The following is a 24,748-nucleotide window of genomic DNA, read 5'->3' as shown; positions in this document are numbered from 1 at the left end:
CATTTAACATGCAAATGAGGCCCTTAACAGCTGAAATGCAGCAATTGTATGCAATTTCTCTTGCTGGGACATCGACTCCTGGAAATAGTGTGGCCTTCTGCTGAAACATACGCTCCTGCAGATTTGGTCATACTTGCTGTGATTTACTCTGTTTATTCATACAGAAGCAGTAAGGGTGGACTTAGTTTTTCCGTGCAACTCTTCAAGATTATTTCGTTTTTGTTAAATAATAATGAAATGGTCCAATATGTCATGTTTTGCTGTTTCACTCGAGGTTATTTACCCAATTACCACTTGCTACAGAACACGTGACTTTTTTTCTTTGCCCCCCCCAATCAAATTCCATCTTGGGACACTTTAAAATGTAAACAAATCAGAATGCAATGATTTGCAAAACACAAACCCATATTTTTGTCACAATAGAACACAGAAAACATATCAGCTGTTTAAACAGACATTTTACTATTTCATGACAAATATTGGCTCAATTTGAATTGATGACTCAAATGTATGGACAGCCTTTGGACAGAGCCATGTTTACAATTGTGTAGCAGTTCTTTTAACATCAGTCTGTAAAGTTCTGAGAACTGAGGAGAGCAGCTGCTGGACCTCTAGGAGATGAACGGCGTCCCATTTTGGCCTTACGTATGATGCTAGCTAATCAAGTCTTCTTTGTCATATTTTTTCATTTTATGATGTTTCAAAAGTTTTCAACTGGTGAAACCAGACTGATCTAGACTGCTGACAGGCCAGTTCATCACAGATTCTTCTACAATAAAGAGTAGAAGCTGCAGTATGCACTTATGCATCCCTGTACCATCAGAGATGCAGGTTTTGAACTGAGAGCTGATACCAAGACAGATGGTCCCTCTCCTCTTTAAACCAGAGAACACAGCATCATTAGCATGTTGCTAATTAGTTAATTAGACTAACTGTAATGCAGGAGCCAGAAGCCATTAGCTTAGAATAAAGCTAGAAACAGAAATAAACAGCTACCTCAAAAAGAACAAAATCTGCCTCTCAGCAAATAAAATGTTACATCTGTAGCCAGTCTTGTTGTTTAGCTAAGCTTGGCTAACTTCTCACCTAACTGTCAGCACCAAAAAAGTAAATAATTAAATATTTACATTGTTGAACAACTGTTATTCTTTTGTTCTTTTGTACTAGTAAGAATGAAATTATACTGTATGAAAACTTTATTCAAAAGAACAATAACCCAGATATACAAATATGGCATATATTTATGGTGTAAATGAACAATTGTAAATACAAGCTCTTAATATAACCACTTTGTAGACACCATTACAGAAAATCAGACTAAAAATTAAAAAAAAAAAAAAAAAAAACAGCAATAAAAATGTCATGTACTTTGCTAGTAACTAATGTAAATTATAAATGCATTGACTTCTTTTTTCAGTTTGGTGCTTAGAACTGAGCCAATTGAGGTTCTTGGTGGTTGATTGCATAGAAGTTCTCAAAAAAGCGTGCTCCATTTTTGTTTTTGCCTGAACCTGAGTGAAGCAAAGATTAAATCAAGTTGAGTTAGAAGAGGAGGGGGCCGCATCTGTACAGAAGAACAGAGTAAGATAAGTGAGAATACAAATTTTAATTTATTATAAAAAGGTTTATAAAAGGCTAAAAGCAACAAATATTTGGATAAATCAAGCTGGGTGAAAGCAATATGCAAACTTCTAACTTGCAGGTTCATTTAGAAGCACATAACTGATTTCATAATGGTAAATAAGTAAGTACCTCGTAATGTAGGTGGGGGACGAGGAGGTTTGAATGTGCTTCCTTCTGCTAAAGTATCCACAACCCAGCTGAGAGCATTTGAGCAATATTCCATCTGAGAAGAAAGAGCAGAAGAGCATAAAGCTGTATATTAGAAAAGATGAATTCTCACATTTTTTTTCTGTTCATTGCCACATTTCTATAACAATTCAAGAAACAGAATCTTTACTCTCAGATAAATACTACGCAGTCCCATTTGAATATCTGCTTAAAGTAATATTTTGACATTTTGAAAACAGTGAGAATAAGATTATGCCCATGGTAACAGTTAAGATTAGTTTTTGATCTCCGATAAGAGAAAATCATCTTAAATCAGGAAGTAGCTGCATCAAAAAAAAAAAAGGGTTTGATACCACTCATATCTGGCTGTTAAACATGAGACCAGCACCAGTTACTGCAAGCAGAGCAAATACAGCTAGTCGGGCTCCATCTAGTGGCCAAAAAGTAAATCCACCTACCAGCAAACACCCAATAAAAGACAACAATGTACCATACCAAGTGTTGACTGATGTGCAGGAAGCCCAGAAAGTTAACTTTATGAGGTTTAAGCACTGTTGACCAAAAATATATTTCTGTCTAGTTTTCCCTGTGTTCCACCATCCTGTTATTATGCCAATCAAAACTAATCTGCTGAGCGGTGCTTTAACCTTTACATAGAACAGTTTGAGTGAGCAGACATGCTCTTCCACAGCAGTTCCACATATGTATCAAAAGTGACTCAAAGGGTAAAAAATAATGAGAGCTTCAGTGTTACCTGATTCTCCAGAGCCCGTAGCCTGTGTTCAAAGCCTCTGCTTTCACTCACATGTTTAAGCACACCATCTACCCTATACAAAACCAAAGATGAACTTACTTCAATATGATGGAGCCAGAAAGTTATTTAATTTGCTGATACAGTAGTGTGAGGAAGGTGTTCTCACTTTGCAGACATTCGTTTGAGCCTTTCTGAGTCACTGTTTTTCTGCATCTTGTTTCGAGTGGCCAGGAAGTCTTCCTTCTGAACCGTTTCCCACGTTGTTAATCGGTTAGCCGTCTTTGCATCTAACTCCAACACTGTCAGAAAAGGCAAAAGTTAGAAGTCATTAACTTTCAACTCATCCTGTGTGTTTCCTGAACAACTCAGGAAGGATCCCAGGAGTCAGTGTGCAAGTAAACAAAGAGTCCATTCTTTTATTAACCATTAGATGTCACCAATTTGAGTGAGAAAGTGATAAAAAGGCAGCCACTAATTTAAAAAAAAAAAGTACCAACAAGAAGACATTTAAGAAATTACCCAGTTCCAATAAGCTGTTGGTTCATTATTCAGCATTTGATGTACATTTGGACAATAACTTCATTAATAAAGCACAAGACTCCTGATCAAATACTGACCAAAGTGTTGGATCTTTACAGAAGGCACTTTGCGAATGTTCCTCCTGATAAAGAGGTTGATGTGTGAGAGGATAATGAAAGGAGGAGCCAAGGAAGGACGAGAGTGGTACTCAACAATCAGGTTGTAACGCTGGAACTTCCAGTAGATGTCACTGTGTTCCTGCACTTTACTGAAAGTGTAGCTGTGTGGACACAAGCAGATCAGAAGCAGTTGAATTGAGCAGAACTACTTTGTATGTGAAAGCAGCCACAGAGACTTGTTCTTTACCTAATCATGGCAATGAGCAGGTTGATAAGCAGGATGTTGGTGACCAGGAGATATGTGACTAGCAAAATCACTACCAGCCAGTTACTATCCTCAGTTCTGCACGGCTCTTCACCTTTGTCAATCAAAGTCATGTCGTCTGTGCAGTTTACATCCCACCCCTTGCCCACTGTCACAAAGCAGAAATTAGAGGAGGAAAGAAAAGAAATGGTTACAATTACAACACTCAGTTTTGAATTGTTGTGCGGGGGGGGGGGGCAGCATTTTTAAACAGTTTTCACATAGTGACAAAATTTTTCTCTATTTTTATGCCACTTGCACAAACACTTGTACCATCCAGCTCTTCCACGGGGATCTGTCCATAGATGTGCAAGTATGGCCTGTAGAAAACTCTCCGAAAAATGCGATTTGGGTTTGGGTCGTAGGAGTAGATCAGAGCCTGATGGGCAACTCCGTATGCCAGGAGCCACACACCCAGGAAGAAGAGGAAGAAGAACACATCCTTCATCTGAGCGAGAGAAAATTGTCACGTTGTCAATATATATGTAAACATAAAAAGTGTACCAGTGGTACAATGTCAGCTGATGGCAACGCTCTCACCATCTTTCCCACAATTATGATTTTTGGCCCAAGCTGCTTATGAATGACAAAAATGTGAATGAGGCGAAGGGTGAAAACCATGTAGTCCAAACAAAGGATGTCCCGGCCAAACTCATGGGACCAGTGGAACATCCTGAAACACACAGTAATGTCACATCAGTGTGGTAACAGCACCACCCAGTGGCACACCCATAAATTAACCTATGACAACACAAAATCCTTTCAGAAATGTTATAATTTTGCAATGACCAGTTGTCATTAAAATACCGTGGAATTTTTAAAAATTTGTTTTGATTGATTGATCCAGGTTTAAAATCCATCATGTTTATGTCCATACCTGCAGATTAGTCCTATAATGAACAGGCTGACAGCAGTCATGTCACATTTATTCCACACATCCTGAATGTAAAGTCTGAACCTTTGACACCAAGTCGTCCCTAAAAAATAGGTCTTGAAGAAAAAGACAATAATAAACTTTTTTTTAAAAGTCATTAGAACCATAAAAGAAAACTTTGTATTATTATTATTTATTTTTTTTAATTTGCAAAATGGAGAGTCCTAGTTGTTTCAAAATCCTCCAATGTGGCTGAATTAATGACCAGAGCAGTGGGCCAAAATTGCCAGTTAAATAGCTCACTGCTCTTTTTACACCCAAGTCATGTTATTTTTTTATTTTTAACATATTACATAAATTTTGTTGCAAGAGTTCTAACATTTTTAAACTGTGGTGCTGGTATATATTTTTCCAAAAGCAATACAGTCGTCATCATCTTTGTATTGTTTCCAATTAAATAAAAAGCTTCAAATTATTTCAGCTTTTTCTGTACATTTCATGTAGCTACTAACCATTTTTAGGGAAAACTCACCTGTCGAATCTCCTCACAAACAATGGTAAATACCCAGAAGTACAGCACATATTCGCTGTTGGCTGGGCCTAAGGGTGGCGGGGGCTTGAAATCCACCAACAGCACGTAAGCAAAAAGCATGAGAAACAGGAAGTACATCAGGACATTGCCCAAAAATGAGGTGACCGGTGCAAACCAGAACTGACGCCAGCGTGACACTATGAATGGACGCTTTGGTGGTCTGTATGGCTTAGAAGTGTCTGTAATTAAAATTAATAAACACAGATGAGCAGGTGACTATAATGACAGAATGTGCTAAATGTGGCTCCTTAAACAGGACTCACCTTTTATGACAATAAACTTTTGACCTTCTGATTCCCCATCACTGTTATTACAAAACATTTTTATGTAAATCAGTACATTTTAGCTAATGCAAGGCAATGACATAAAATATTGGGGGGGGGGGGGGGGAATATTACTGCTTGACAAACTGATGCGTGCAAATAAAAATATTACTTTTCGCTGATGTCAGAGAAAGACAAGACAGTGGTCCCATAGAGGCTGTCTGTGTCCTGACCCAGCTCATCCTCACCCTCCTCAAGCTGATTTTCTTTTTTCCTATAAAAAAGTGGAATGTATAGTAAACATTTAAAAATGTCATCAAAGTAAAATTACAAACCTTTCATTTTGTGGATGCCAATGGCAAAAAAAAAAAAAACACAAAACAAAACATTTTACTTGAAGGTGATGAGGTTGGTGTAGCAGAGGACGGGGCAGATGAAAGTGAGCAAGAGCTTCCAAACCTCTGTGTTCCTCTTCATATCACCCCACCAGATCTGGGACAGTAAAGACTGGAACAGGAGAGAAAATGTAATGCCCATGTGCTATTCACAATGATGCCAATCACACGAATGAAAAATGTGTCACACCTGTACTCCATCATTACTGAAGAAAAGCCGAGCATCAGCACTCATGCCCATCTGCAGGCAGGTGGTGCCACCCCAGATGGGAGACTTTCTAATCAGCAAGGTGAAGGAGCGGTTTTCATTACTCCGATAGCAAGAGTTGAAGACATCTAAGGTACAGTGTACACAAGATGTGATAAAGAGTTAGATAGGTTTTATAACTACTGTGTTACATCAGGTGGTGAAAGGAAACTTCAAAGTTCAGTTGATGAAAAGGTTAAAAAAAAAAAAAAAAGAACATGAACAGCAGAGGGAAACTGTATTTACCATGTGCCAGGTTCTCAAATTTCTGAGCCAGCTCTTTCATGGAGTGTTTGGTATCAGTCTCTTCCTCCAGTTTGGACAGCTCTCTGAGCATATTACAGCCACTGAGAGCACTCAGTACTGCCTCACCTGCCTGCAAAGGAAATGAAGCAAAGACGTGGGGCAAAAAATTCACTGTATCTGATACTGGCTGTTGCATCAAAGCTAATCATCTGGGCTCTGAAAATTGTTGCACTATGTCAATTCTCTCTTTTGAATGAGTCTGCTACCACAGATAAAGATCACTGTGAACACATTTGCTTAGTATTGTGCTGCAGTAAATGTAAACTGGGGATACTTAACGGTGCTATTTATATGAGTATTACATATTTAAATCTATTGCAAGCTGGATGAACATTTAAACTAAAATCCAAACCAATTGGTGCACTAGTTCACATCCCACTACACTAAATATGCAGGTCAGAACAGGGATTATCACTGCTAGCTGTAGTCCAGGAAATTGTCAGTGGGAGAAAATTTCCACTAGAGACGGAGTGACATTGAAAACCTCCACACCAACCATCTGCCAAGCCCACAGGTAAGGGTTTGGCAGGTGGTTGGTGTGGAGGTTAACGGCACAGGGCTAGCTTGTTAACAGCAACTTAAAATTAAAATGCTTAAACACACCACACTAATTTGCACCATCACTCATGATAGTTTTTTTTTTTTTTTCAAAAACAATTTACTTTCAGATTAAGACTTAACATTATTATTTTCCATAATCAGGACTTAGGATCATAAGACAGTATTAATTTATTGTAATTAACACCAACAACTTTAATGTGACAAACAGCATCCAGTCATGGCACATTCTCACAGATGCCCACTGTAGAGTAATTTTAACTGAAAACTTTAAATTTTTATTCATTTTCTTCTCCTGTTAATTACCAGATAACCTCCTCATCGCCTGACCCTTTGGAAAAGCACCACTCCTAAACTGGTAACAGCATCGAAACTGAGCAATGGGGGTTTCAAACCAACTGAATACCAGTAAGACACACTTTCTGCAAGTTGTCTCAGAGATTTTTACCATCTCCCAGAAGAAAAGGGCCATTTCATGGCGATTCTGCAGTATGGCCCAGATGAAAAGCGAAGCCCAGGGATCCCGGCATCGCATCTTCCGATACATGGAATCTCCACGCACAACCTTACTGGCACGCTGGTGATGAATAAAAAAATATATATATTTATTATCAGTTCAACCATTAAAAAAAACAAAAACAAAAAAAAAATGATCTCACCACAAGTACAGGGGTTGGACAATGAAACTGAAACACCTGGTTTTAGACCACAATAATTTATTAGTATGGTGTAGGGCCTGCACAGTGGTCAGAGGGATTTTAAGCCATTCTTCTTGCAGGATAGTGGCCAGGTCACGACATGATGCTGGTGGAGGAAAACGTTTCCTGACTCGCTCCTCCAAAACACCCCAAAGTGGCTCAATAATATTTAGATCTGGTGACTGTGCAGGCCATTGGAGATGTTCAACTTCACTTTCATGTTCATCAAACCAATCTTTCACCAGTCTTTCTGTGTGTATTGGTGCACTGTCATCCTGATACACGGCACCGCCTTCAGGATACAATGTTTGAACCATTGGATGCACATGGTCCTCCAGAATGGTTCGGTAGTCCTTGGCAGTGACGCGCCCATCTAGCAAAAGTATTGGGCCAAGGGAATGCCATGATATGGCAGCCCAAACCATCACTGATCCACCCCCATGCTTCACTCTGGGCATGCAACAATCTGGGTGGTACGTTTCTTTGGGGCTTCTCCACACCGTAACTCTCCCGGATGTGGGGAAAACAGTAAAGGTGGATTCATCAGAGAACAATACATGTTTCACATTGTTCACAGCCCAAGATTTGCACTCCTTGCACCATTGAAACCAAAGTTTGGCATTGGCACGAGTGACCAAAGGTTTGGCTATAGCAGCCCGGCCATGTATATTGACCCTGTGGAGCTCCCGACGGACAGTTTTGGTGGAAACAGGAGAGTTGAGGTGCACATTTAATTCTGCCGTTATTTGGGCAGCTGTGGTTTTATGTTTTTTGGATACAATCCGGGTTAGCACCCAAACATCCCTTTCAGACAGCTTCCTCTTGCGTCCACAGTTAATCCTGTTGGATGTGGTTCGTCCTTCTTGGTGGTATGCTGACATTACCCTGGATACCGTGGCTCTTGATACATCACAAAGACTTGCTGTCTTGGTCACAGATGCGCCAGCAAGACGTGCACCAACAATTTGTCCTCTTTTGAACTCTGGTATGTCACGCATAATGTTGTGTGCATTGCAATATTTTGAGCAAAACTGTGCTCTTACGCTGATATTTGAACCTTAACACTCTGCTCTTACTGGTGCAATGTGCAATTAATGAAGATTGGCCACCAGGCTGGTCCAATTTCGCCATGAATCCTCCCACACTAAAATGACAGGTGTTTCAGTTTCATTGTCCAACCCCTGTATATAATTCACTCATTCTGAAAAGTACCCTTAGAGTTTTTTTTTTGGATGAACCGAACTGTAAACCCAAAGCTTGGTAGTAGAAAGGCTGGCAGATATCACCCAATAACATTTTCAGGACCCCTGACACCTGAGAAAACAGTGTGTGGGACAATAAGCACAAGTCAATCAGCTTTTCTTTGCATTCTTTATGAAAATACTTGATATATATCTTGTGAAAAGGACGTAATCAATTTGATTAGAAAAATTTACCTCAAAAAGGGTGACCTCTTTCACTAATCCTCTCTGATAGTTATCTGCCGCCGCTTTTGTGGCTGATTCCAGTTGGTCCGATGATGGGGATACAGATGCTGCACTCCCCAGCCGCTCCGCTAGGCGGCCCTGGAGTAGCTGGTAGAGCAGCGTTCCACCAGGCACAGCGCGATAGAGGCTTTCCAGCCTGCCATACGTTAGGTAGCTCAGAATGTTCAAACCATTCTCAGCAAAAAGCCTAACAAACTGAGGCTTGTCATTGATCAGGGCATCTGTCATTGAGTCTTCCAAATCTTCATACTGTTTGATTGGAGGAAGACAATCATTTGTTTTAAGACAGGTCAATATTTTTGATGCCAAATATTCTTCCTTAAATCAGAGGTAAAGTGTTTTATCTCTCAAAAGTGGTACAATACACTTCACATCACTAATTTTCTTTTAGTATAACATCTGTGTGATGTCTTTTCCCGGCCTCACCCTCCAGTGGATAGATCCGTTGAATAGTTCACTCTTGGCAATGTCATCCCTGTTCCATGTGACTGCTAGCTTCAGCTCATCAATGTAAGGGTTTTCCTCAACTGTTGCACGCTGCTTGCTTGCTGAAAAACAAACGCATGTCACAAAAATCTAAATAAGGACAAAAAGCTTATGTTGCTGCAACGCTGCAAAATTACTGACTACTTCTACGTACCTTTCACAAGTGTTTTAAGTAGAACTATGTCAAAGTCATTTGGACTCTCCTGCTCTCCATGGTAGATTGTAATCAACTCCCTGTTCTGGTAAATGCTCAAAGTCTGGAGGCAAAAAAAAAAAAAAAATGAGACAAAAGGAACAAGAATGTTGGACACATGACCGCACACACTACACTAATGCATTTATTTATTTTAAACCCAACTTTTCAAGACTATTAGATGAAAGTTGCACAAATAATAGTATTCCTATCAGGGATCTAGCCAGAAAAAAAAAATTCACAGCACAGTGCTATCGGAGGATCGATCGACTGCTTTCCAATTATGGTAATGGCAAACAGCTCCGATAGCAAACCATTGAAGTTCTCAGCCCAGTGCAGCACCAGGTGATCAACCACTAGCTAGAACTCTGCTTATATAGGAGCTGTTTGGTGAGCTGATCAGTCTGTTCTCATATGCATTAGATTTTGATTTTCATCCAGTGCTATTGGACAATTGCATATATGCAGTTTTGTTTCTATAAAAGCAACTTAACAAAAGCATGCAGTTACTGTGTTGCAGCAGAAATAGTAGCTAACAAATATGCAGTCTTTAAAACACGAAGTCTTTCTGCCAGCTTTCACCCATTTGACTTTCACTCACCTGTTCAACTATTTTGTCTGTCTTTGCTTCTGAAGGAAAATACTTTTTAAACAGTTCTGACACTCTCTCTGTAAGATCCACACTGGGAGCTGCCTCACTGTTGCCTTCGACAGAAGACTGCACAGCTGGAGGTCGAGACAAGTTCTCCAAGACATCACTGAGGAAATCAGCCAAGCCTCCTGAACCAGCAAGCACCAGCCAGGGAATGGACTTTTTCAAAGAGAGTTCCATTCTCTGACAGGCATTACAAAAACAATCAAAGAAACATTTCCAGAATCTGAATATCAAGTCACAATATTTTTGAGGGGATAATCAGTCAACATAAAAAGCGGGGACTGTACCTTCAGCATGTTTGTCTCCCCTGATATCAGCATGCAAATGACAGGGATGTCAATGCTGCCACTTCCTTTAAAAAGATACAAGAACAAGCATGATTATAATCAAGTCTGCAACAGTTGACACCTTGTCTTTTTTTTTTGCTTGACTAAACATGTTGAGTTCTGTTTAAAATGCATGCAATGGCATGCACTGGCTTCTTTCCAATTGATCCAAAAAAAGAAAATTATCAAACCATAATGCAAAGGATCACGACAAGAGGTCAAATAGCAGGAAATCAAGCTCAACTTTCAAAGAACAATTAACAAATAAAAATATTATGGAAACAATCTAATTTGAGTCTAATTTAAACACAATGAGTGGAAGATAATGTGTTTATAATGTGGCATCAGTATTCAAGCGTAGGTTCCCCTTTTACCTAGAGGCCTTAAATGATCTACCGCTGCTAAACAATATCTTATAATTGTGAATATTATATTGCATTTAACAGCTTATGGTGCCATTTCTCACCCCATATGCCTGTGCGCTGCTGGGAGATATATTCCTCCAGTCTGGCTCTGAAATCCGTCTCTCCACCTATGCGGCCCACACTCCCATCGTCCACCAACAAGAAGGCCTGGTAGTTGTTGTCCAGGGAGCAAGAGGAGTCCTGACTTGAGGAATTGAAGACAAAGTACTTTGCAGGAAAGCTCCCCTACAAAAGAAGAAAACCAGTTATTCCAGTCTCTCTTTACTTAGGATCAATTTCAACAGTGTACTAGAGACATGCAATTGGTGGATACTCTTGGCGTGTTAATAACAGGGGAACTGAGTGATCAGACTGTTAGAGAGTCAAAAGTTGCCTCATATATTTACCTATCCAGATCATATCTCAATCAAATGTTATATTTGTTACAAGTCCACGGACGACAGTGATCTGCCTTTTACTGCAGCAAATGAGGATGCTGTGTCTTTTTTCAGCTGAGATACAGCCAAAAATACCAGTTATGTGGAGTTTCCTATGTTAAATTCAAGTAGCCTGCAAGTATAGAATCTGGATCACATCCAGATCATGTTCAGTTTGGCACTAGTTTGTGGCCCTCCACAACTGTGTACAGAATATCAGATGAATGTGATAGATTTTGACGGAGATATGATTTTTTTTTTGTTTTTTTTTTGTCCTATATGGAGTCTAGGGTATAACTGGCTGTTTTTGAATTTTAACTTTTACCTTTATATTTCACTTTAAAAATGGTTTACCTTGCCTTGTTTGGTCTCATTTTCTTTTTAGGACAACCTCACACGTGTGAGTGTAGAGTTATTTTTTTCAATTTTGACATAAGGTACTAACACATTGAACCTAAAAATTACACAAAACAGATAAAATCCAAGCAGAAATGTATTTTTTTTTTACTGTTTTAACCACAAACATGTTTAACAAACTATTATTTAGAACCTGAATAGAAGCTGTCATTTCAAAAAAATATGCACAAATTTAACAAAGTTATATAAAAATATTTACACTAAAATGCAGACAGAACAATCAGGTGTCACAATAAGATGCCACACAAATTATTTGTGACGCTCCAAAAAAAACAGTTCCTTTCTTCCACAAGACAGAGGGGCACATCACAGGCCTGACACTTCCAGCGTTTACATTTGAGTCTGCCTTTGGTGGCTTTTAGCTATCATCTGCCTTGTCCATGACTACACAACACACTAAACGTAACATTTTTTTTGGTTGGTTGATGTGATGCACTTTTCCACCAGTAAGAAAGGAGAGATGGATAGAGAGATATAGAGATAGATATGCATCTCTCTCATATGTATATTTTTTTGCTCACCAGCCCTTTCTGCTAGCAAATATCCCTTTTTACCATTTATTTCTGCACTAAATGTGCACCACGTGGCAACAATATACAGGAAAAAGCATGGCATAAATTATTGATCATAACTCTGGTTTTACTATCAACACTACGTTATTTGAAGTTCACAGTTTCAATGCAAGTTGAAATGGAGTCCTGATGCTGAATAAATAGTACATTTGGATTCACCCATAGACTACAGAGGGCCAAAGATTTTTCTTTTTTCAATTTTTCTGGGTTTTTTGTTTGTTTGTTTTTTGTTTGTTTTTTTAATGTTTGACTTAATTATGGCAAAAGTTTAATCCACTGATCTAGGGGGTCACTGGCCATCTTTCAGTATGAATCAGACTGCTAGTTTTGCTGTAATATTATTAAACACACACACACAATTCAAAAATCTACTTTTCAGTGCTTTGAGAAATGAGTAAATACGAGTGCCTGTACTACCTGAGGCTTGACCAGCTGTTCTCGGTTTAACACGAAACCCCACGGAGCGATGCCCAACGCTACCACCTTGTTGAGAGATACCGAAGACGCTGCAGTTGCATGATCTCTCACAGCTTGACCAACACACCTGCCAACACCTTCGCGCAGACCTGTAGTGAGGATCCATGCACCTGGGAGGAATAGATGAAAATCAGTGCGAGAAAGCATCAGACAGCACCTACAGGGTCGTGTTGTAGTAAGGAAAAAAAATGTTTGGTATTTTCTTTCTTTGTTTTTTCCTTTGGGGGGGGTTGATAGCTACAATTTCCTATGTCTGATCTATGAGTGCTGTTTCAGTTCCCCTCAACCTCTATAATAAGTATACTAAACCGCAGACATCCATTTGTTATTTGTAAACATGTTTTAACAATTCTAAAGCACAAAAGCAACATGTGTGCTCTCACGGCTCCACCCTATCAAACAAACATGTTTAGTTAGCCTGAGCCATGTAGTCATTTGTGTCTTTGTGTGCAGGTTTTTTTAGTGCATTTTGGACTGGATTTATTTTGCAAAAACAGTGAGTGACCTAGATTAAGGGAGATCAGTATCGCCATGTGCCACCTGCACTTGGTACAGTAGCCAAGGAGGAAATGGCCATTGTAGCACAAAAATAGGACAAAACCCCAGGGAGTATTATAGTGCACTAAGATCACATTTTGTAACAGCTGTATTCTTCCCGCTAAAAACCACCATGCGCGAAGCGTCTTCCAAGAAGGAGCTGACGGCATAATTTGTCATAGCCTTGGCACCAGCGTCTGTTCCACAAAAACTTTAAAGTTGACCCTAACTCAGCAACGATGTGACCTAGGGTGTTCAAATTCACATTGCAAATGCATAGACCCATCAAACTTCACACGCTTATTCACTGACTTTACTATAACAGCACTTTGACCCCCACTCCCCCATTCCTTCCCCGGTTACGAATCCAAAAAAGCCAAGCGTTGACACCCACTCAGTGTTCCTGTTTTATATGGCATAGGGTACTGTCTGGAAAATTATGACAGCATCTGCTGAGCAAGGATAAACCACCTCAACAAAGAGGAACAGAAATTACATGCTGAAATCTCAGATATTACAGACACCCTGTGAACATCATACATGAATTTGACACGCTATTGTAGCAGCACTTGAAGGAGTGCTTTTCACTCCAGTTGCATAATGTTTACCTGTGCTTTGTGAGGCTTTTACCAGCCCCTGCCTGAGGACCTCCCGTACCCAGGTCTTCACTTGTGTCTTGTGTTCTCCACCCACAACAGAAACAACCAGGTTGGGTGCAGGAAGACCCCAGTGGACTGTCAATATGGTGTATACCATAGAAGGCTCAGTGCTCCATGACAGACGTAGGAACTGAGATTAGACATTTGATGGATTAAAAGAAACAAACATGTGTCAACAACGTGCAAAGATTTCAAAAGTAACAAACTTTGATCATACTAGTATTAAAGCTAAAATGGCAAATTGGTTGTTTCAACCTGTAAACTGTCATAAAAATTATGGAAAAAAAAAATGGAAAAAGGGAGCTTGTCATTTGATCTGTACTGCCTTTGTTTACTTAGGTGGAGGAGGAGTAGGTTGAAGGTCAGGAAAATTATAAGTACTGACTACTACAGCTCAGGGTTTATCTGACTCTTTATTTAACTCACCTTTCTTTTTAAACCATGCTCAAAAACTCTGAGCTAAATCCAAGGGCGTAACTTTGGGTCCAACATTGGGGGGGGTTAAGCTCTCTGCCTATTTATTTATTTATTACATCATTTACTTTTCTAAAAGGATTCAGGAGATTTTGGGTTAATTAGAAATGTATTAGAAATACATTGTAATGCTTTTACTATGTATTTATTTAACTTTATTTGTATTTACTCTGCACCTTCAACAATTAAGGAAAGGCTTACATTTTTCACATTTCTTCCAACAGTAACAAGTATCTTTCATGAACCTGTTTTGTTTTACTACTAATTTTGCAGCCCCTCATTCCACTTTTAAAGAAACTGTTTTAATTTGGCCTGCCAAATATAATAAATAAAATATTTTACATCAGTCTGTTCTCCACTGAGCATGTGAGAGTTTAATGCAATCTTTACTATTAAACACGTTCTGTAGAGAAAAAGGTTTTAACTTGATGTGTTTAAAATATAACGAGTCTCATCCTGGACCTTTCTGGGACTCTCATCTTCAGTCCTGTTATCAGTACTAATATTAGTCATTACTAACTAAATACATAAAATGTTATGTGTGTGTTCACTTGAGTAAAACTATATACTTGTTTAATGAGTTTAGTTTATTACATATTACAGGTATTGTACTGTGCCGCATGTGTGCAAATAACCACTTTTATCTTCTTTTTCTTTGACTCATTGTCAGATTAGGAGGAGCAGGTCTAACGGAGCTAAAATACCTGAACCGGTATTCATAGTGTGTCTGATACACAGCGGCATAGTTATTAAATCATCAGCTAACAATACATTTACCTCATTTTTATTTTTCCGCTTTTTTCACAAGGAGTGTTGTGCTCTTCATTTTTTCAAACTACACCCGCTGCCCAGCAGCTGCTTCCACAAGCGAAAGCTGCTGCTTGGTAGAGAAAGCGGGTTGGGTGATACCAAGTTTTTGTGGGGAGAGGGGGGGGTTACACTACCAAATGATTAAACATGCTAGTAGTTTACCCCAAATTGATAATGAATAAAGAAAAATAACATGTTATTCATGTAAGATGTTTTTTGTAAATCAAAATGATGTGACTTTATGGGGGGGGGGGGGGGGGGGTTATAGTGATTGGATCAGATTATTGGGGGGGTCATAACCCCCCCTATCCCCCCCCCAAATTACGCGCATGGCTAAATCATTCAAACATTTAAAATAAGAAAGGCACCCACATAGCTATGCCTCTTGCTGGCTCCAACAAACTGCATTTCTCCAAAGGCATCAGTCGGCTGTTCAGAGGTGTGCTTTGCACTTTCCCACTGGTTCACAATGGCAGTGCTGAAGTAGTCACCAAGATCCATAGAGGCATGAGCATCTCTCTCACCCCCACATTGACACACACTACCGTTTCTGAGAAAGGTGGAGGGGGGGGGGGGGGGGGACAAAAAAAAAACATCACCATAAAAGCCTGTTCCAAATACAGACATGTCCTCATCAACAGGCGTTGGTCACAGTACCTGGAAGAATCTTCTACAAAGGTGCTGCACACTCTTTTCTTGATGATTTTAGGGATCCAACTCTGAAAGCATTTTCAACAGTTAATAGTACTTTACAGTAATTTATACAGAAGCTATTTAAATTCTAATCCTAAAATCCTATGCATGTGGCAGCAAGGTGCAGAAAACTGTTCACTTGTTGACTCTGTCTCAGATGAGGGTTTGCATGTGCTGCAGGAGTATAAATCCCACAAGTCAAATGAAGGAGTCTTGTAAACTAAACGTTTAAATTGGCCTTACATTTTCATCAGGGTATTCATTGCTAATCGCTGCCATGTTATTAACCAAGCGGTATTGTATTGTGCGCGCAATTTCCTCCACAGGCCTTTTTACTGAAAAAGCTGCAAATGGCCCCGTTCCATTTATCTGAGCCAGCGGCGGACACCGGAGTAAAGACCACCGCAACTGGCGCATCTAAACGGAACGGAACGCAGCCACTCTTAATTTCGCCACTCCACGGGACTCGGTGCTTAATTAATTAACTGCTAATTAGTTAATTAATTAGCTTCTGGCTGTTAAGATGTTGGATGTACTAGATATTACCTAGTCTCTTATGTGTTTTTTTCACTTCTTGGGTTAAGTGTCGTGTTAGAACCTGTTTTCAGTTATAAAGCTAGATTTAACGGCCACCGGTTAGACCGGTTTTGCGTCAAGAGAAGACTACGGAAGCTAGCTAGTTCTGTATGTAGTACTTTGTTAACTCGCATGTTTGCATTGCTGTTTTGCACGACGTATGTTATCTCCCATATGTTATCTGTGGGCAGCTCACGGCCGTTACTCGGAACTTCACTTATTTGTTGGTCAAAGCGCCACCGTGATATCACAACAGCAGCACAAGTATTTCAGTCAAACCTGACCCACCTGGTCCTTCTCATTTTTGCAGATATCGTCTCTGCTGCCCCCGCCTCCTTCTCCTAGTCTTCCATCTTCTTCAGGTCCTGAGTTTTCCATGTTTCCTTTTCCGTCGTTCTCAGTGAGAAATTTGTGTGAAAGGACTAAAACGGCTTATTTCTGACCATTTTTCACCGAATACCCTACTGTTGAAATCCCACTCCTTGCTACTGCCGTTTCAAGGCGTGCACAAAAGAGTAGGTGCAGCCACAGGTGAGGGTGTGGTTTCACAGGAGAAACACTTTGGAAACAGGAAGGGCCAGAAAGCCACAAACTATTCTTACACTGTGAGCCGGGCTGCACCGACTGTGGTCGTTCCGCATTACTGTCACTCATCTGATATGGTGAAATTGAATACCTTAAGTGACGCACATGTAGACGCCTTATTCTTGTGCTCTCCAGTTATCTGTTGTTACGGGAGCCTAAATATAGCCCACATTTCCAGCAGAGCAAATTAGTTAGGTGTCTCCGTGAGGGTGTTTTTCAAAGCCAAATTTCTGTTAGAAAGTTGTCTTACTCAGCTGAAATTCAGTGCATTGTGTCAGTGGCTTCACCTTGGTCAGCGGTAACTTCTAAAATTTAATAGTTTAAGGCAGCTGTTTCATATCTGTCTGTACCATTTAAAGGGTTAATGATTTATGAACGGTGTACATGTAGCAGGCTTTAAACCTCCAGGATTCCTTTATGCTTCCCCAGCAGGTTCATAAGAGTGAACAGAAACTTCACACTTTTGATCATCTTAAATATTTATTGTATATTATATATATATATATATATATATATATATATATATATATATATATATATATATATATATATAAATAATTTTTTTTTTTAAATATTGACACTTAATAATATAAAAAGATTGAATAATGTGCCTAACCATTTCATACAACATACAAACATCAACATTATGTACCAGTCAGAGCAGATGTAGAGATAATTGGTTCTCAATAGATGGGAACCATGTGAAGAACTTTCCACCCCTTCAGTCCTTGATTGCTACGATTCCTTTTGACTCTATCTCCCATATCCCTGTGGGTCTTTGGCCCTCTTTGACTCCTCTTTTCCACTTATGTTGCTGAAGTGGTATAAAGTGTTTGCTAGGTTGTGAAGCTGGCATGTCCCAAGCTGGCATCCACGCTGAAGTGCACGCCACGGTCGTAGCTTCACTGCCGTGCTGTCAGTGATGAAGATGAGAAAAAGAGAAGGATGAACATTCAAAGCATCGCGTATACATATTTTAAAAAAAGAGTTCTGAATTAAGTTACAAAATGTAAAAATTGTGTTTTTCTGACATCAAATCATAATATTTATTCTAATAGATGACAGATAGTGACTACAGATGGCACCACATGTTAATGCTATGAGACTCGGGCTCTTTCCTATTTACAGCCACTCACAGCATGTTTTCATTCCCTTTGTACCTGTGTTTCAGAGCCTCCAGGTCCAGATGGTTGTCCTCTGAGTTGAATGGGATGATCCTCACTAATGGAGCATGGAACCCCTGTGTTTCCTCTGACCTTTGAACCCCTACTGCTTGGACCGCTGCTCCTGGGAGGACAATATCTCTGTCTGACCTGTGGTTTCAACAGAGTACAGTATTGATTATGTTACCCTTAATTTTACAGTAATGTAAAATAGAGACACACTAATATGAAGCTCTGCTTTCCAACTTAAAAAAAAAAAAAAAAAAAAATTACAACAAATTTGAGCCAAACATGCTTTGATGCTATGTTTCCTACTACCAGATAGGGAGTAGTACTTCACTATGGGTACTGTCAGTGTTTGTGTTGTGCTGTGAGCTGTGTTTTTTTCCACTCACCTTTGAGGTCGTCTCAGTGGGGAGGCAGCAGTCAAAGGCACAGTCAGCAGCAGCAGAACAGCTATCTCCATACCGCACTCACCTATGAGTTAATAAAATCAATAAATAAGAGTGATGCTGAGGAAAAGTTCTGACTCACCTTGATAAAGTAGCAAAAAATAATTTAGCTGTATATGTAAAATAAGATAATAATTATGTGCTCAGAAAGCTTTTAGAATAAATGCTTTCTGGAATAGATGCAAAAGATGCTTACCGCTGAAGGAGAGCAAGAATCCTGCTGTGGCTTGTTGAGTGAACCAGCTGCGATCTCTTGTTGATTGTTGGGTGCCCAACTCTGTTATCCAGTCCTACCTCTGGTCCTTTATAGTGTGATGGAGAGATGAGGGGGTGTGTCTAACACTGTGACTATACCGCCATATCAACACACACACACACACACACACACACAGTTTTATTCCCTATTTATGAGAGCTGTGATGTCAGCACAAACAATCTTTACACAACAGCATCCAAACAAAACTTAAACTTAGAGTGACCTTCTGTGATGTTTACATTGATTCTCATGTTCGCCTGTTGCTCCAAACCCCTACCCCCCCCCACCCCACTCTGTCATATCCTCCTCCATCTCTCTCCTCCCTCGCTTCACTTGCTGCTGAGCAATTGTTCCAGAAATCTTTCTTTCATTTCCATCACCTGCAGGAAGCTCGCCGAGCCCAAAATAACACCAGGTCTCCTCCAGGCTTTTCTTTATCGCCCCATTTTTCCTGTGCCTTTTTCCCTTGAGTCACTTTGGCCGTCACTGTGTTTATTTCTGCAGTGTCCTTCACTCATAATCACCTCCCCACATACACAGCGTCAAAAACAACTCCTTGATCTTAGTGTTTTCCATAAGATGAAGCTGATGAAATAAGACATATTTGGATAAGATTTCACTTTCAGGATTGTTTAGCCCATTTAAAATGGTCACAGAAACAAGATAGAAGCTTTTCAAAGTTGACACATGGCCTCATACTAACATATCTCTAGGAAATTATCCCATAATTCATAGTCTTTTAATAATACAATGAATCCATGGGAAGCTAGTGTCACATTTAATGTTTTTTAATCCTCCGCGCTGTATCTCACCCCGGCTCTTTTCTCTTTGATTCACAGCTTCCCCTCTAGAGTCCATTGTGCACCTTTCCTGTAACTACCATCTGGGCAGTTTGTATTGTTGTGCGCACTGAGTCATCGCTGGTGCGCGTGCACTCAAGAGCATTAGCACTCAAATGATTATGAACTCACATATGATTAAGCGTGGATTACGACAAGTGTTGATCAGACAACAGGTGATGACGTGAGGGACTGCCTGTCAGAAAAAAAAAAAAAAAAAAAATGCAGCGTCCTGGTTAAACACTCCCTTCACAAGAATCACTACTCCTCCCTAGAGTATTGAGTATTGGTCAGGTCTCAGTGAAAGTTGCACCCAATGACCACCCAAAGGGGCTTTATTCAAATTGTGCTTGTGGTCAAGGTTATGTTGGTCATTTTATGGGCATTTTTCCCATTTTCACAGGAATTGCTACTCTTCCTGGATTACTGGTCAGATTTTAGAGAAATAAGAGTAACTTGTCCTGGATATGACTTGTCACTGGTTTTTAAATCTAATTACTTTATGCGTCAGAGCTGACCAGTGACAATAAAACATATATATTTTTGTCTGTTCTTCACATATTACCATAATCTGTGAATTATGATAGATCATGAGCCGAATGATCTACTAAGTGATTGATGTTGTGGTTTATGATGTACGCTCACTGGCCACTTCATTACGTAGGTACACCTTGCTAGTACTGGGTTGGATAAAGTTGCCTTCAGAACTGCCTATCTCAGCTGTTATAAGGCAAGAGGGCACACCCTGTACAGGTCCCCAGCCTGTCGCAGAGCTAACACAGAAAGACAGACAACCGTCCTCACACCTGTAGGCAATTTAGAATCACCAATTAACCTAACCCCAGTAACTGCATGTCTTTGGATCATGGGAGGAAACCGAAGTAAACCCACACAAACACAGGGAGAACATGTAAACTCTACACAAAAAGGCACCAGCCAAGCTGGAATCAAGGCAGCAATGCTAACCACCATGCCGCTGTTGCAGTTTATGCCAGTATCTGACCCTACCATCGAATGTGGCAGCAGAACTTGACTGAGACTCATCATACCAGACAACATTTCTCCAGTCTTTTGTTGACAATTTTGGTTAGCCGTGTGAATTGTAGCCCTAGTTTCCTGTTCTTGGCTGACCTGAGTAGCACCCGTTGTAGCCCATCTGCTTCAAGGTTTGACATGTTGTGCATTCACAGATGGTCTTCTGCATATTTTGTCATGGTCCTTGTTCTGTGACTCAGCATTTTGTGCTGGTGCTGTAAAATTCTGTTTAATATCTCTCTGTGATTCTTAGTTTCTTATGGGGTTTTGCAGTTTTGTGTCTTGCACCTTTTTATTGTTGTTCCTAGCTGTGCTTTGTTTGTATCCTCAGGCTTTCATAGTTATGTGAGTTCTGTTCTCGGTTATGGGTGATTAGTAATTAGTTCCTTGTTCACCTGTTTTCCGTGTCAAGCCTGTGTTTCTTTGGCATTCAGCCATTTCCTGTTTTATTTTGTCAGTCTCTTTTCTCTAGTGTATTGTGTTTAGTTTTACTTCTTTGCCTCATCCTTTGTAATTTAGTTTAGCTGTGTGAATCCCCACGTGTCTCCACTACCTCTAATCACCTTCCTGTGTATTTATTGTCTCAATCTCCTCTCGTCCATTATCTGTCCTGGGGCCTATTCCAGGAAGCATGTTCATCAAACTCTGAGTTTAAAAACATACTCTGAGTTGACCAACTCTGAGATCAGCAACTCTGAGTTTCCTGTTCCAGAACAGCTGATGAAAGTTAGTTCAGTCAACTTTGAGTATGTTCACCCTGATTCAGCGCGTGTGGGAGTAAGCAAAGAAAGCCGTCATCAATGGAGCTCTGATACCAGGATTCACCAATAGATGGATGGAGGATCGCACGTGTCAGTGTGGAGCATGTCGAGTCACTTTAATCAGCCTGACCCACTCTGACATCATCATAGCCAGAATAAAAGTTTGTTATAAAATATATCATTTCTTTTATAATGTCTGCTGTCATCATTTACACAACTTCATCAGATGAAGCTGAATCCAAATTTCACATTTAATTTATAAAATCTAGTTATTCAGCCTGACGGACAAACTGCAGGAGACAGAAAGTGAAGATAAAAATGTGGAGAAACAGCTCAGACTGAGTTTACTGACCGACCTGTGTGTTAGAGACTGAGACAGCAGCAGACACCGGGGGTGGAGCTGACCTCAGGTCAGTTTGTTACTCAATAAAAACTCTTTTTAGCTGCAGTTTATGACAGTTCAGTTTATGGTTATTTGTTTAAATAATTATACAATAAAAATGGAATCTATTGATGGAATAGCAACCTCACTTCATTTTTTTAATTGAAAATTTCATTATTTCTGCCGTTACTGGATAAAGATGAGAAATGAGATTTACAGAAAAACTGCTTTAATGTTTCCAGTTTAACCATTTTAATCTGATCTAAGATCAGCTGATCTTGATCAGCGTCACTGATAGATGATGGCTCTCTGACAGCCACAGCAGAGAATGTTTCACTGAGCTACTGTAAAAGGTCAGAGGTCAATCGTGGTTTCATATTTAGCTGAAAACATTCAGAGCAGTTTTCCAAGTCTGTAATGAATGTAAAGTTTTACCAGTAAAGGCAAACATGATAAATTCCTCAGCTTTATACGTTTTAAATATTTCAGTGCATTTTGGGAGTGTGAGGCATTTTAATTAAAGAATGCAGATCGTCTCGGGAAAATGAAACCATTATGAACAGATCCAGACTGGATGAGCTGGAAAATAACTGGAGCCTGAACTGGATCTGGGCCTTTTCGGGTCTGAATCCGTGATCCTGATCCATTTGGATCCTCCTGCAGCGCAGGTGGACTCGGACACGGTTTGCAGATCCGTTATAGAGCCGATGATCACAGATTTAGGTGATTTTCAGTGGAAAATATGTGGAAATTCATACTCTGAATTTGACACCATAACTTTCAAAATGACATAATTTAAGTCACTTTAAATCCATTTAGTTCAGTTTTCAAGTCTTCAAATCATTTCAGCCTCATCTTCGCTCAAACCTTCACATCTTCTGAAACAGATAATTTTTCAAAGTGTGTTCTGTGTCTAAAGCTTCATCCAGATCAGTGTGATGTAACAGTGATGCTGCAGTAACTACAGTAAATATTTCAGAGGAACTGACTGACAGTTTGGCAGCTGCAGCTGCCTCATAAATCTGTGACATCATCGCTGTCTCCGTCCTTACAGCCTGTTCTTCCGGGGATTGATTGTACCGGCGGTGCCCGTAGTGGCAGCGGCTGCAGACATGTTAGTCTTGTCTGTTCTCCTCTGGATGGTTGTTCTGAAAGGAATTTTGTTGTATGTATAATGACAATAAAGTTCTATTCTATTCTATTCCATTCTGTTCTATTCTATTCTGTTGATGAGTGAACGACTGTAAAAGCTTCATGTTACGTACAAAAATAACAAACTAATGTCTAACCGGGATTTCAGTGCTTGTAGAAACATAAACATCTGCAGATGAATTCGCTCCTCTGATCGCTTTGTAGTGTCTTTATGAAGGAGGAAATGAATGGGAGTGTCAGACAGGTGGTTCAGGTGCAGCAGGAGTGGAGGAGTCAGAGAGATACTCAGAGTTTGTTGGATAAAATCTGCCAGCGAACAGGTGAGGTTCACAGAGTCTGTTACCCCGGTAAATGACTCATAGTTGGAGTTAGCTCTCTTTCTGGAACTGGAAACCCAAGTTTCTCTCATTTTAGGGTTAACAAACTCAGAGTTATTAGCAAAACCTGCTTTCTGGAATAGGCCCCTGGTGTTTAGCTTTTCCAGCTTTTGGAATTTTCCCCAGTCTTATGTTCAGTTATTTAGATTCCTCAATTTTCTTTTGTGTTACGTTTGCACTGAATTGATTTTTTCAGAGATCAATAAAATAGCTTTCTTTAAGCTTCCATACTCAGCCTCCGCCTCCTGCTACAGCTACTGCTGACTGTAATATACTTTGATTATAATGCAGGATTATTTGAATTCCTGTTCCCTTCCTGTCTCATTGAAGCAGTCTGGCCATTCCACTCTGACCTCCATCATCAACAAGGCATTTTCACCCAGAGAACTGCTGCTCACTGGATATTTTCTTTTTGGACCATTGTTTATAATCCCCATCTGGCATTGAGTATCACTTAAATCACCTTTCTTCCCCATTCTGACACTTTGCCATCAGCAAGCAGTTGAACAGGTTTAACTAACAAAGAGGCTACTGAGTGTAAATCTGGATGTGGAAGCATTTTCAATCTAAATAAGTGCATTTGGTAGACAGTAGCATATAATAGTATTCATTCAATGTTATGCATTTCTATGGCCTCAAAAGAATTTATACTGTCGATTACCCTACATTTTTTTCTTTATCTGCTCTTAACAATAAAAAAGGATCCAGATGAAATTTTAGTGAAGCAAAGGTCAGCACCATAGCATCAGCAAATTCTTGTTTACATAAATCATATTTGTTTGAACTAGTTTCCCCTCTATGTTTTTCCCATGATCATTCACGCCTCCCTAATGCTGCGGCTCTACGCCCCACTAGGGGAGCAGCCCCACAGTTTGAGATCCACTGGATTAAAGTAAGTAAAAGTATTTGAAAATTGTTGTTTTCATCACATTTAGAAGGAATCAGGGTCTGCTGTTGTTCAATACAGAGCAATTTAGAGATCAAAGTATCTGTCTTACTTGGCACAATGTGCAATATTCAAGGTCTGACTCTGTGTTTATTCCAGTCATACTTGATGAGCAGAAGCTTTTCTATGAGCCTCTGTGAATTTTCAGCCTCACCCACTCTTCTGATCGGTGGGGTC

The 24,748-nt window shown here is 39.8% G+C and overlaps 1 protein-coding gene across 1 annotated transcript; it reads right to left on the bottom strand.

Annotated features, from left to right (window-relative positions):
- Positions 1–1,181: 1,181 nt before the first annotated feature.
- LOC115798647 (transient receptor potential cation channel subfamily M member 4-like) lies at positions 1,182–17,226 on the bottom strand. Its single transcript, XM_030755566.1, has 28 exons — positions 16,912–17,226; positions 16,012–16,073; positions 15,727–15,904; positions 14,020–14,200; positions 12,815–12,984; positions 11,034–11,217; positions 10,529–10,593; positions 10,188–10,421; positions 9,548–9,650; positions 9,334–9,455; positions 8,857–9,156; positions 8,633–8,734; positions 7,171–7,299; positions 6,105–6,234; positions 5,802–5,947; positions 5,611–5,723; positions 5,389–5,490; positions 5,217–5,257; positions 4,894–5,132; positions 4,365–4,477; positions 4,028–4,160; positions 3,761–3,935; positions 3,431–3,596; positions 3,163–3,344; positions 2,712–2,844; positions 2,546–2,618; positions 1,753–1,846; positions 1,182–1,564 (listed from the first exon to the last, which is right to left on the bottom strand). Exons 1-28 carry the CDS (start codon positions 16,999–17,001, stop codon positions 1,533–1,535), a joined length of 3,792 nt encoding a protein of 1,263 aa, XP_030611426.1. The 5' UTR covers positions 17,002–17,226; the 3' UTR covers positions 1,182–1,532.
- Positions 17,227–24,748: the final 7,522 nt, after the last annotated feature.

Source organism: Archocentrus centrarchus, chromosome 19 (genome assembly GCF_007364275.1).
Source record: "Archocentrus centrarchus isolate MPI-CPG fArcCen1 chromosome 19, fArcCen1, whole genome shotgun sequence".
NCBI lineage: Eukaryota > Metazoa > Chordata > Actinopteri > Cichliformes > Cichlidae > Archocentrus > Archocentrus centrarchus.
This window is presented reverse-complemented; position numbering and strand designations above follow the sequence as displayed.

Bases quoted from the DNA above. Each gene is read 5' to 3' on its own strand.
- LOC115798647 (XM_030755566.1), bottom strand. From the start codon at position 17,001: ATGGAAAACTCAGGACCTGAAGAAGATGGAAGACTAGGAGAAGGAGGC. The intron at 10,594-11,033 runs GTGAGAAATGGC...ATCTTTTTAAAG, and splicing joins GCAGCGCACAGGCATATGGG to GAAGTGGCAGCATTGACATC. The intron at 5,133-5,216 runs GTGAGTCCTGTT...TTTTAATTACAG, and splicing joins AAAGTTTATTGTCATAAAAG to ACACTTCTAAGCCATACAGA.